This window comes from Canis aureus, chromosome 30, assembly GCF_053574225.1.
Source record: "Canis aureus isolate CA01 chromosome 30, VMU_Caureus_v.1.0, whole genome shotgun sequence".
NCBI classification, from domain to species: Eukaryota; Metazoa; Chordata; class Mammalia; order Carnivora; family Canidae; genus Canis; species Canis aureus.
This window is the reverse complement of record NC_135640.1, coordinates 13,179,729-13,193,734: the sequence shown is the minus strand read 5'-3', so window position 1 is coordinate 13,193,734 and position 14,006 is coordinate 13,179,729. Positions and strand designations below refer to the sequence as shown.

General features: G+C 34.7%; 1 protein-coding gene and 1 long non-coding RNA gene across 8 annotated transcripts in view; one reads left to right on the top strand and one right to left on the bottom strand.

The window, feature by feature from the left end:
* Positions 1 to 6,118, top strand: part of LOC144301731 (uncharacterized) — a 44,240-nt gene extending 38,122 nt beyond the window's left edge. Inside the window, exon 4 of the long non-coding RNA XR_013368488.1 lies at positions 5,975 to 6,118. This is a non-coding gene — a long non-coding RNA (uncharacterized LOC144301731). The remainder of the gene's footprint in view (positions 1 to 5,974) is intronic.
* ROBO1 (roundabout guidance receptor 1) overlaps positions 1 to 14,006 on the bottom strand; it is a 1,120,933-nt gene that overhangs the window by 110,232 nt on the left and 996,695 nt on the right. For all 7 annotated transcript variants that reach the window (XM_077878763.1, XM_077878768.1, XM_077878765.1 and 4 more), the window contains 3 exons: positions 4,145 to 4,265; positions 3,662 to 3,800; positions 972 to 1,099 (listed from right to left, as the gene is read on the bottom strand). In XM_077878763.1, coding sequence (XP_077734889.1) covers positions 972 to 1,099; positions 3,662 to 3,800; positions 4,145 to 4,265 — 388 coding nt within the window. The remainder of the gene's footprint in view (positions 1 to 971; positions 1,100 to 3,661; positions 3,801 to 4,144; positions 4,266 to 14,006) is intronic.

Below are 14,006 nucleotides of genomic sequence, written 5' to 3'. Positions count from 1 at the left end.
CCTTTTTCTTCCTAATAGCCTTAGAGGAGACAGTGTTCAGAAAAGATGACAGCGCCAAGTGTTGCTAATGTCAGACCCAAATCCCTGTTTACTCTCTATATTTGTCAAAATAGGGGACTTTTTCACAAGCAAAATGTTTTTTTAAAAGTCATGGTCTCTCAAATTCCACAATAAAGAATTCGTCCCTAAAAAGGAAAAAAAAAATGAGAGAGGTCTCAGATGAGACATAGTGAGAAATAATCTGTATGACATCATGAAGAAAGGAGAAAAGGGATGATGACAATGAAAAACATCTGGATAAGGATATAAAGAAGGTAAAAGAACCATTTCTGCACATCAGTTTTAAGAAGTGAGTCTGACATTCAAAAACTTGTAGCCATAGAATGTGACATCCATTTGGTCTCATATAACATCAAATAATAAATCTGTATCAGATGCAATTCATTCATTCAAAGAATATTTACTGAATGTGGTTATTTCACAGGACTGTAGGAATAAAAAAAAGATGGCAGAAGTCCTTACTCTGTGGAGGATCTTATATTAGAGGGAAATAGAATCTTCGTTTTGTGTTCTGAATTATACAGACCCTTGAAAGTACATGGTCTGAAGAACTGTTAGATTTGTTTCCGTTTAAAGACAAAGTTTTCATAGTAATGGCTGTCATTTAATTAAAAGATTAGAAGGGCTCTATGTTTGCAGGCCCAGAGATTAAAGCACATTCTCTTCCTCTGCTTCACCAAAACAGAATTTTCCATAATTTCAACCTAATTCAATTTCCTGTAACAAACACTTACAGAGCTCCCAGAGGCAAAATGATCATTTCTTTAAATTATGTTTGAAATGCAATATTTACAGCACTACTTGAAGTCTATATTTAATGTAGACTACTTGAATAAATAGTATTTTCTTCTAATATTGACATTATATTTCCTATGATAAAACCACCAACACAAAACCTTCCCAAATCCTACCTTGGACAGTCAGAGTAGCTGATGCTTCAGCTTTTCCAACCATATTTTCTGCAACACAAGTATATGACCCCATGTCACCAGCCATCACTTTCCGAATCTTCAAAGTATGATCATCTCTGATTTCGTATCTAGTGACGTAACAGAAAAAAAAAAAAGCATAGTTAAGTGACTTTCTACTTAAAAGGTCCCATCATTAGCAATATGATGCACCTCAGACAGCAAATCAACAACATGCAACATTCTCTACAGAAAATCTAAAACAAAAGGTGAAATGTGGCCTTCCTCTATGTAATAAGCATGCAGATAGAGCCTGTTTTCACAGTTATGTTGGCTAAACAAACTATTTTCTAGAAGAAGACTTTCGGGCAAAGTTGGCATTTCTTCATTTATTTCCTCAAGCTACCATCAGCATACTAAAATTAAAAGACCATTAAATAAATCTTTACTATATGCTGAACTTTGTTTTATAGTTTTCATCCTTTAAAATATTACAAGGACTACATGAAGTATTGGGGTGCCTGGATGGCACAGTCGGTTGAGCACCAGACTCTTGGTTTCAGTTCAGGTTGTGATCTCGGGGTCATGAGATCATGCCCCACCTTGGGCTCTGTGCTCAGTACAGAGTCTGCTTGAGCGTCTCTCTCCCTCTCCCTGTTTCTTCCACTTGTACGCTCTCTCTCCACCCCCTTAAATCAATCAATCAATCTTAAAAAAAAAATGTATGAAGTACTGTACTCATTTCCAGATTGCAGGTGAGAAATTAGAGGCCTAAGAAAGTAAGGTAGCCTGGTTTTGGTTGCAGCAGTCTAGTGGCAGAGTTGATACCCAAATCCAGGCTCTCATTCTAGAGTTTGCTTGCCTTGCCTCATTTTCTCTCCCCTTCAATGCTGGGTTTATTGTGAAGTTTAATTTTAATCCTCTTTTTACTCTATGTAATATCCCTGAGTTATATTAGCTACTGTAGGTTATATATTGATTAGCTGCACAAACATTCCCAATCCCTATTTCATTGAAGCTCCAAATTCATAATCCCAACTGACTGATAGTTAGACATCATATCCCATGGGTACCTAACATTTCATATGCTGAATAAAACTTTCTTTTCTTTCCCCATCATATAAACCAACTTCTCCTAATACAATATCCCTGTGTCTTCCTCTACCAGCTCTCTATATCTAACAAATCATCCAATTCATCAGTTTAGTCTCAGAAATTTCTCTCTACTATGGACCCCTACCCTATCTCCTGCCTAGTTCAGGCAATCCATATCTCTTATCTGGACAAAAACAGCAATAGTGACCCTGCCATTAGCCTTGCCCCACATTAATGTAATATCCACAGTGCTAAAAAATTATCTTCTCTAAAAAGTAGAGTTCAGCCAATCCTGGCTCAGTTGGTAGAGCATGTGACTTTTGATCTCAGGGTTGTAAGCCTGAGGCTCAAAGATTGGCTGTAAAGATTACTTAAAAATAAGATATATTTTTTAAACATTTATTTATTTTTTAGACAGAGAGCACGAGCGAGCACTGAGGGGAGGGGCAGAAGGAGAAGGAGAAAGAGTCTCAAGCAGACTCCATGCTGAGCATGAAGCCTGATGAAAGGCTCAATCTCATGACCCTGAGATGGTGACCTGAGCTGAAACCAAGAGTCAGATGCTCAACCAACTATGCACCCCAGGCAGCCCTAAAAATAAAATCTTTAGAAATAAAAAAAGTAATCCTGTTCATACTATCCCTTTTGACTCATCAATGTGCATGCAATAGGATTTACAATTCTACAGTCTATTATACAAAGTCCCTTATAATTTGGCCCCAGTGTCTCCAACCTGATATAACTTCTTGCCATATGCCCTAGGAGGTAGCCAGGTTAAAGTTTCCACCACTCAAAATGTGCGATGTTCTCTTTCAGGTTTGTGTCTATGTTGTAATGTCTCTTTTCCTGGAAGACTTTCCTCTTCTTTCTTGCTTTTCAAATTTATATGTATTTTTCAAGACATTGCTTACATGTATTACTTTCCTTTGAGAACTCTCTGTGGATTTCCTACTCCCACAGGTCACCATTTATGTGACAAAGGGTTTGCTATGTTATTTTGTATCTATCCATACAAATCTTCTTTTGGGAGCTCCTTGTGAGCAGAAACTGTAACCCCAAAACCTAGCAAGGGCTCAACACGTTTGCTGAATGAATAGACAGACAGCTTCAAGACAACACCTGAAAGCTTCATTCCCCGAGGCTGCAAGTGTACCTCTGCTCTTGACCAATTTAAAGGCTTGACAGATAACAAGAGACTCTGACTTCTACCATTCCTTGGTGATTTTGTAGCTAAGGAAATAGAAACCTGCTTTGTGGTTGGTTCATATCTCTGTCTTTACTGCTGTGCCTTCTTTCTCTTTCCTACCTACTTTCATACAAGAGATTGTTATTAATTGTGGTTGGGCAGAAGAAAACTGTTTAAGGAATATCACATTTACAAGCGTTCCCTGGGCAAACCAGGGTCATGGATCTATAGTTCTATGTGAAACCCTCAGAGAAAGTATGATAACCTCTTGATTCTAATTATCTCTAATATTGCATCTGGCCCCTGATCAAAAAGTCTAGAGTAGACTAGTCTAATGGCATGTATATAAGCAGTGGTCTGAACAGTGGAATTTCTGAGTAGATGGATCCTATCACTAAATTGCAATCTGTACCTGGATTTGGGCAGTTCTCCATCGTCTTTCCTCCATCGTACCGTAGGCACAGGGTCACCTCGAGCCTCACATTTAAATTCTGCACTGTCATCCACAGTTACAGCCAAGTTACTAGGTCTCTTCACAAATGATGGTCTCTCTGAAATAGAAAAAGCCATCTTAAGGACATATAGAAGTGAACAAACTAAAAACACTTTTAGATGTTCATAAAGACATTTATAATTTAAAATATTATTTAGAAAATTATTTCACATAGCTCCCTTCTTCTAGAAGCCCCTCCCTAGGTTTAGAGTTTTCTCCTAGTTTTCTTCCCATGTCGTGGTACTTTAGCTCAGGTTACTTGGCTAATTTCTTGTCTCCTCTCCCATCTCACAGAAATATTCATTTACATTCTAAAAAGGTCACTTCTTTCTCACTGGTATAAACTAAAAAATGATAAGAGGTCTACTTTACAGTGAGCAGAGTAGTTAAAATTTCACTTACCCAAGACAGTTAGCTCTGCTACTTCACTCTCACGTTCCCCAACCATGTTGGTACCAACACAAACATATTTGCCAGCATCACTTTTGCGAGTGTAAGTAATCATGAGCTTTCCACCTCGTATCTTAAAAAAAAAGTTTTACATAAATACTATTAAAATTACTTTAGCCATGTCTACACAACAGAAGTCTTCATAAGTGAAGTCTACTTTCCAAACAAAGAACAAAGCATAATTTTACCAAAAGGCCAATGTGCAGTACTTGCTATATTTATAGGTAGTAACTTTAGACAGAATTTATATCAAATATGCAATATAAAAGGTACAAAATACTTTTACTTACCTACATCTTCTTACACAGTTATTACATTCCGTAGAACTAGAAATTTGTATTTCTAAACTAGCCAAGTTCTTTCATATTATTTAGTTAAATGAAAATGAAACAACTGCATGAATAATTTGGTTAGCAAGCAGGAAAAAAAAGGAAATTCTTAATACCATATAAGTATAATATGTAAATACATATTAACTATAAGCGATTTCCAGAAAGCATATTCTAGTACTAGATGTGGAAATAAAAAGTCTCTAATTTATCAGTTGCTTTAAAGAAATATATCATTAAAGATCCAAAACAGTGTAGAAACTGACATGTTCTAAAAAAAACATGGGTGTTGCTGCTGCCCAAGTAGTTTCTGAGGGACTTAAGAGGCACAGACTGTCAGATCCCAATAAAACATCTTGAAAGTCATTTGGACTCACTCTTGAACATTTAATTATTTGAAGAAGAATTAATTACAAATATAAGCAGACTTCCAGTACAATAAATAGGCTGAAGTTAACCATGAATTAAGATCAGGATGCAGAAATTGAACTATCTTTACTTAATTTAGTAGACTTTTGGTGGGTTGTTGGGTTCTATTACCCATGAATATCTATAATGCTCTGAACCTGAGAAAGGTTTTGTCAGGGATAACTTCTAGAATGTTTCTTCATGTAGGTTTTGATCTCAACCTCACAGTTATTCTGTACAGTGTACTGATGAAAGGAAGGAAGGAAAGGTAGGAGGAAGCAGAGAGAGGGAGAAAGAAAGAAAGAAAGAAAGAAAGAAAGAAAGAAAGAGAGAAAGGAAAGAAGAAAGAAAGAAAAGAATAAAGAATAGAAGGAAGGAGAAAAAGCAAAGAAAAGAAAAACAAAAGGCAGACAGGAAAGAACTATTCAAATGGAATTTTTTTTTTCATCATAAACTGGGAGTTTATTGTAACCACTACTTTATAAAGGTGGGGTCATACTGTTTTCGGGTACCTAAATTCTTAGTTTCAATACAGATACCCAAACTAGATAGTGTCCAAGTTTTTATGTCTTAGTACAAACCAAATATTAACAGTGCAGTTTTAATTTCTGTGGCTTTTAGGACTTATTTTTTCAGATATTTTATTAAAACAATAATCATGATTTTCTAGGTGCCATTACAAAAACCACACAGGGATGGGGCAGTTGGGTGGCTCAGTGGTTGAGCATTTGCTTTTGCTCATGACTCAGGGACACACACAGGGACTTTTCTCTATTTTGCTCATGACTCTCCCCACATAATAGAATATTGCCTGCACATAGTGGTCATTCAAATGATTTTTGTTGAATACAAACTGTTTTTATACACAAAATCTAGTCTGTTATCCAATGGAGCATTTCTATAAAGGTTTACAGCAGTTATAAGATATGTTATATAAATATATTTTTTCATATACATTTACCTAATTTCACACAGAATAATACAAAGAAATAAATGTTTTTTTTCTGCTTTTTTTATTATTATTATTTTTATTTATTTATGATAGTAACAGAGAGAGAGAGAGGCAGAGACACAGGCAGAGGGAGAAGCAGGCTCCATGCACCGGGAGCCCGACGTGGGATTCGATCCCGGGTCTCCAGGATCGCGCCCTGGGCCAAAGGCAGGCGCCAAACCGCTGCGCCACCCAGGGATCCCCAAAGAAATAAATGTTACACAAAAACAACAAATCTTCCACAAGTTAACGATAGTCAATACTTTGTATTCAGTCTTCTTTTGGTATGTACACACTCTCTCTCACGCAATATATAGATCCACCTCTACGTCTTTATCTATATACACACACTTTTACTAAAGTAGAATAATATAGTATATGCTCTTCTGTATGCATTTTCAACTCAATAATATGAGAATATTTTTACATTTCAAACATTTAAGACCTTGTATACAGATCCTCCCCAAAAATTTCAATGGCTATATAGTATTCCGTTATACATAGTATTCCATTATATAGATTTATCATATTTTACCAAATCCCTATTGATAGATGTTTAAGATTTTCATTCTCCCCTCTTCCAAATCAGCATCTTTTCTCACATGTGCAATTATCCTGTTAGAGAGTCTCAAAGTGGGAGTCTTAATTCAAATGTATATCCAACCTTCAGGCTATTGGTTCACAGTGCTGTTTTATGCTTCATAAAATGGCTTTTGTGTGAATATATCATTTAAATTTTAGTTTTTATCATAATCCTGCTGTGAGGCTGTTAGAGCAAGTGTTATACTAACTTCATTTTTCACTTAAGGAACCAGCAGCTCAGTAAAGTATAATCTCCTCTCCTGAAAAGCTCCACTATGCCCATCATTACCGTATGTTTAAATTTTGTGTTTAAATGCCAGATTTCCTCCTTGACTATGAACTCTGAGGCAGAGAAGCATATCTAGCATATCTAATTTGTCTTTTAGCCCCAATACTTGTCACAGTATCTAGTAAATAGTAAAAAAATGTGGAAGGAAAGTGACTTGCCCAATGTCACTTAGCAAGTTGGAACAGATTTTAGCCAAGATATACGCCTTTGGCTATATGAGATGTACAAATGACAGGAAACACACAGCCCATGGCACTGTTAAAATTGCAATTTAATAAATGTGAGTTTAATGAGCTTGACTTCTTGAGGTTCAGAAAATGTGAGAATCATATCAAGATCCATTCTAAGATCTGCTGCAACCTTTTGTCATATACTTATTTTGAAACTCCTTCCATAAATGTTTCTAAAGTCTTGAGGAAACAAAATTTTTCCAGCAAAAATGAAGGTGACAAATTCTATTCCTGATAGGAAAGTTAAATGATCTGAGATGTGGTCCTAGATGTTCCTTTATTGGTTCTTTAATTTTGAATAAGACATTGAACTTCCCCTTATGCCTCACAATCTAACTTTAAATGTTTTTTCATATTTAGGTGGTCACTTCATTTCTAAAGGGATTATACATTAATAAGTAAAATTTATAGCAAAATAAGAGGAAATAAATACTGCAAGTTTCTTTTTGCTCTAAAAGTTAAGTCAATGAGTCATATCCACATACTCAAGCCTTATATTTATAAAGCTTTACAAATAATTTTAGAATATATTCAAATGTGGAGGAAAATGAGAGTCAAAGAATGATAAAGTGTAAGTAATTTTCAAGAGTACAGACATTTTTATAGCTTCAGTATAACATAGCACTAATTTACTTTTACAAATCTTAAATACTTGGGAATGTAGAGTTTTAAATCAACTCACTGATGCACACGTGGGGCACCAATTAACATTACATATTGCAGCCCAGCACTGTTTTATTTTGAAAGGATCTCTATACATTGAGTAGAAGTGGGATTGTGTTAACATGAGTTATGAGGGGGCTGCCAGGAGATTCTCAGACAGGGGAACATTCCAATATTGTGGTGAGTGGGATGAAGCAATAATTAAGGCGAACTACAAATTCAAAGAAAGCTATCAAATACTGAAGAATGTGTTGCTCACACTCTATTCCTACAACTCTAGCTATACCCTTGACTTTGAACCACAGAAGTGTAACCTCTGCAGGTCCAATATATCCGTGCGGATTTTTTTCAATAAATACTGTACTGTAAATGTATTTTCTCTTCCTATGGTTTTCTTAATAACATTTTCTTTTCTCTAGCTTACTTTATCTTAATACGGTAGAGAATACATATAACACAAAAAAATAAGTGTGTTTGTGTTATGGATAAGGCATCTGGTCAACAGACTCTTGGTTAAGTTTGGGAGGAATAAAAAGTTATACACAGATTTCTGACTGTGTGGCCACCCCTAACCTCTGTGATGTTCAAGAGTCAACTGTCAACTGTATTCACACTTGGCTCAGTCCTGAAAAACTCTTCTAAATCCATCTGGTAGGAGACTTATGCTTTGGAAACACATAGCTGTATTTTGCTACTAAATATAAATAGAAAAGCCATTCCTCTTCTATAAGATTTTATTTTACAGACTGCTTTGCTAAACCATGTTTACTGTTCAAAATAAAAGTAACCCATGAGGCATTTTACAATATATTTTCTCTGTCCTTTGCAAGTAAATACTAGTTGTATGGACCACTCTGTCATTTATTTCTGTGAGAAATGTTTTTAAACGAATCAGGTTACCTTGAGAAGCTTTATTTCATTAGATTCATATAATATGACAAAAAGCATACATTTATCACACTTGTTCATTTATATGTAATTTCTGTATCAATGAAAAGAAGCTAAAATAACTAATCAAAGCCTAAAAAGAAAAATATTAATCTTATAAGACATTTCAGATGAGAAAAATGCAATTTTTTTCTTGACTTAATAGCAGAGATATTAATCATCAATGGCTTCATGAAGTCAACTATATTGCACCTTTTTTCCCCACTCAAAGTATTCTTTACCCACATTGTCTGGTTGGAACCAAACTGAAAATGAAAATATGTATAGAAAAATTTAAAAAAGAGAAGACTTCTAAATCCCACATAATCTTTCAAATTGACCAAAAGTAGATATATTCACATAGGAAAGCAAAGTGAGCATGGCCCAGGAATCACTGTGTCTTAGAATATAACTGTGGTAGCAGGCAAGGCATCTACCTCTGTTTTTCCTCTCTAAAATGGGGATACTCTTAACACACTTCTCCAAGGATACTGAGTTACATGAGATAAGTATATAAAGTACTTAGAAAAATGCCTGCAGGTCATCATAATTATATATTATACTTATGGATGATTAAAGATGCATGCATTTGTCTAATCAAAACCCATCTTCCTTTGCAAGGCTCCATCCAGAAGCTTTTTATTAAAATCAATTAGTAACACATCTTCCATTGCTTTGGTCAGAAAAATGTTTATCTGCATCAGCACAGCAGAGCCTTAGGAACAAGTAATTCTCAGGCCAAATATTTATTTCCTCCAAAACAGTGATTCTTTATGAGGGCAGTTACCTGCCCTCTCCCAGGAAATATATGGCAATGTCTTAAGGTATCTGTGGTTATCACAACTGAAAGGGGGCAGCAGGGGTGTTACTAACCCATAGTGGGTAGAGGCCAGGGAGGCTGTGAAACACCCTGCAATGCATAGAGGAGTCCTCTACAAATAAGGAATTATCACACCCAAAATGTCAATAGTTCCGAGGTTGAGAAATTTTGTTTTAAAGGTCTGGCTCTGGCCTAAGGATAAATGCTGGATTAAAATGACAGAAAGAAGGGAAGGGGAGTTAAAATTAGACAAAATAATAAATGTTCATTCTATTTGGGAAATCAGTGCTGTGACTTCAGGGATTAGGATAAATACCCTCCCCCCACACACCTTCTATACCATTAGTAAGACAATTTCATTATAAAATACTACATTCCATTCTATACTCACTGGCAATAATGCTTAAGGGTCCCCAAGCAGGCATTACGACTTAAATGGAAAACTAAACAAGCCTCACCCAACCTAGAAGAAATATCTCTTTAGAGATGTCAGAGACTGAAATTGACAAAAGTGAAGGAAGAAACAACAAAGTGCAGCAAATAGACAAATACAAAAAAAAAATAATGGATGAAAATGGTAGTCTTCAATGTCTATAAATTCAAGTTGATTCTGACATTATGTCAATGGCCGAATGGAAACAGCTAAGCAAAAGCCAACATTTTATTCTCTATGGTCCCAATTGTAGACTATATGGTGGTCTGTTTTTTTCAGTAAACAAAAGAGCAGGGAAAACAGTACTATAACCCTGATCAAATATAACACACCAGCTCCCAAACAGGACATATTATTAATAATCATCACTTTATGTTGAGTCATATAATAATACTGATTGTAAAGAGTGACTTTACACATTCTATATCTTAGTGCCCCTTTGTAAACCAAAAATTGACATTTCCTCTCTACATAGAAGAGGAAAATATGTCTAATACATACAAAACACTGTAAATGTGAAAATAGCCATATTTAAAACAATCTAAGAAATATGTCTTGGCAGGTCTCTTCCTGCAACTGGATCTGACAGCCAAATTGTAAACCTATCAAAAACGAGTTTGTATAATGAACAGACACTATGTTAAACACTGCATTGCAGCAACACTTCTTCAATTAACATAATCCCGGTGGTGGAGAAGCATAATGTGTTAAACTTTCAGACAATACGCTGGCATCTAGCCTATGTCAAAAATCTAAGGCAGAGGTCCTACTTCCTCATTACCATATACCTTACCAGACCATGGTGGTAACCACATCAGAAACCCACATTTCCATAAGCTCTAGACAGTGCTTAAAGGGGGGCCGCAGCTATCTACATACTTGATAAAAACAAAACAAAACAAGTCTCCCAGTGGACTTGCTCTTTTTGAGGAAGGAGACAGAAGAGGAAAAAAAGAAGAAAGTGGTAAAGAACTTTAGAGATTTAAATACCAGCCTCCAAATTTTTTTTAAAGTGTTTCAGAGACATTAAGGTGCAAAACACATCAATGTATTTGATATACAGGATTCTTATAAAGTAGCATTTTCCCTTTAAAAAATAATACATGGTCATTTTCCTTAGGCGTAAAACATCTCTCTTAGCACTCAAAGATTTCTCTGAAGCTACTGAAAATCACTTTGTAGAATGTTTTTATCTTTACTACAATGTTTACTACTACCAAGATACTATAGAAAAATGAAGCATAAGGTGTAGCTTTTCTTTTTTTAAAAGATTTAATTTATTTATTCATGAGAAACACAGAGAGAGAGAGGCAGAGACACAGGCAGAGGGAGAAGCTGGCTCCATGCAGGGAGCCCGGATGTGAGACTTGATCCCAGATCTCCAGGATCACAACCTGGGCTGAAGGCGGCGCTAAACCACTGAGCCACCTGGGGCTGCCCACGGTGTAGCTTTTTAACCAAAAAGATTATAATTTTTTTTTCCCAGTAAGCATGAAAAAAATCAGAATTAGAACTTCAATGAGAATTATTTCCAGAATACAAAAGAAAACCTGATTATCTTTGTACACAAAAAAAGCATGTTTTCTTTAAAAAAGTAAATTAAGTAAGCTTTTTGTCTGGTTATTCAATGAAGTATATAGTCTACCCTGCAATCAGTACTTACAATCAGAAATAAAGATGAACTTAAAATGAACTCCTTGGTATGTCTTCATTTTCTACCCTAAAGCAAGTCAGATGATTTGCAGTATCTGTTACACAGGATTTTTTTTTCAGGCATCACCCCCACAATATTAGCCACACACCTCTAGGTTAACATACTAACCCAACTGGGGCTAATTAACTAGTTTGGCTACACAAAATCTTTTCTGCCTTTAATTACATTAACTTAATATGACTTGAATTCAGCAGACCAAAAATGAAACCACTAATTATATTAAGGCCTTCAAAGATGATTTCAAATTGCTAACCACCAAACTGTCATATAATTTATCTCATTTCCTTTAATAGATTTTGCATTTAAAATCTGTGTTCCTTATGAGAAATACTATTTTTAAAGTACATCATCACAACAGATTAAAAGAATAATGATTTAGGATGCTAGAAGAGAAATATGTTTAAATAATACTTATCAGACATATGTAGGTGTCATCATACCAGTGAAAAATTGTGCAACATTAAATTTTTACAATTTTCAAAATGATTTAAAGGCTCAGAAATATTCATTTACAGTAATAAAGGCTTAATGAGCAGGGTTAATATGTAGAGTGAAATTTTTAAAGCACCTGGGCTTAGAACTTATTTTCTGAAAAACTTGATTCTTTACCACTGTTATACTATTTTTGCAAAGTAAATATGAAGAGACAGTCTAGTATGTATCATCCTTAAGCAATTTACTACTAACTCTCTTTGAGTAGAATGTCTGTTCCTAGTAATGCTGTCAATTCTGCCTGGATCTTTGACCTACACCATGAATATCAAGCTGTTGTGAACTAGAGAAGTACTTTGCATGGGTTTAAGACTTCTTAATGACAATGAGATGCAGGTACCCCAGATGGCCAGCCATGGCCCCCAGACATTCTCCTTGGCGAAATAAACTGCAGGGCAGTTTTGGATGTTCCCTATGGAGTACTTTCAACAGAGACATGTAGAGAAGAATCACAATAACAGCCTTTTCACCCAAATATCATATTAATTCAACAATGACAAAAATAAACCAAAAAGATATGTTGTTTAAGCAGGGAGCAGAGAGAGAAGGAGGGGAATTAAAATAATATCCACTACTTTCCAATCTGGCTGCAAAAGTGGTATCAACCTTGAATGTAAACAATTCAGATTAAAGCATCCATGTTTTCTCCAACAGACACTACAGTAGCATCTTTCAAAAACAACCATGCTTTATCGCATTCAAAATTAAGCAAAAAGACTGGTGGTAGTGGAATTAATTATTCATACAAATGATAGATAGCAGATTGGATAAAATACATGTCTCATAGCAATCTAAAAAGATTACAACCAAGTAAAGATAATTCATATAATTCAGATCTTACACAGTATCAAAGAAATTACTGTATTTCTTATACCTATAAGTAGTGCAAAAAGAACAGTTGATAATTAGAATGTTTAGAATTAAATAATTTCATGTTTTTACTAATAACATTTTAATACCATATGTAGATACTTTATATCTCTGAATGTACATATTAATAAATGTGTTCTTGTTCACTCTTTGGAACCTAATTTTAATGTAGGTAATAATCAGATACAAATTTAAATTTTTGATAAATGTCTGCTATCAAAAATCACTAACCTAAAACTATTTGTATCTATTATTTACTCACTATAAATACTTTTCTTAGTATATAAACAAATTCCAAGAAAATTTTTATTTATTCTGTTTATTTGTACTACTTTTGTAGTATAAGAGTACAAGAAAAATAATGCTTTTTAAAATACCATGTATCCAAAAAAAAATATCATCTATCCATGACATGATTTCATATTTTAGTCTCCAGTTTAAATTTTATTTTAAATAAGTATATAGACAATAAACTAGGATCAGCCAAATCACAGTTCTTCCTGGCTTACAAAGTTTATTTCCTTTTCTTATTTTTCATAGAGGCTACTATCTCTCAGTTAATTTTCTGAAAAAAGTTCACTTCTCTCTATTCCTTTATCATTTTGGTTCAGAGACCTTAGAAAGGAAGGGGAGAAAGAGAAGAAATAGAAGGAAGAAAAAAAATTGCATTTTTAAAAATATTTCCCACTCAAGTCTCTTGATTAGATGTGACCTGGTTTCATGCTGCTCATCCAAAGGTTGTTAGGTAAAGCTGCCATGTACTCATCACCAGTTTGATATGGACTCGTGACACAATGGCTGTACCAAAGAGATGTGTTAACTGAGAAAAATAGATTATAGAATAGTATTTACAATATTTTTTACTATAGGTTATTTTTAAAATTAATTTAGATTTTAATGGCACTATAAAAAGTTTTCACCTGGGTATTACTAATCCACTGACTCATCCATTCTTAGGCAAAGCCCATTTCCTGTCTACAGTCTACTTAAAGTGTAAATAATGTCCATGAGATTTGCACAAAAAATCTTATATAAAAGATGCCTCGGAAAGTACATATTTGTTATA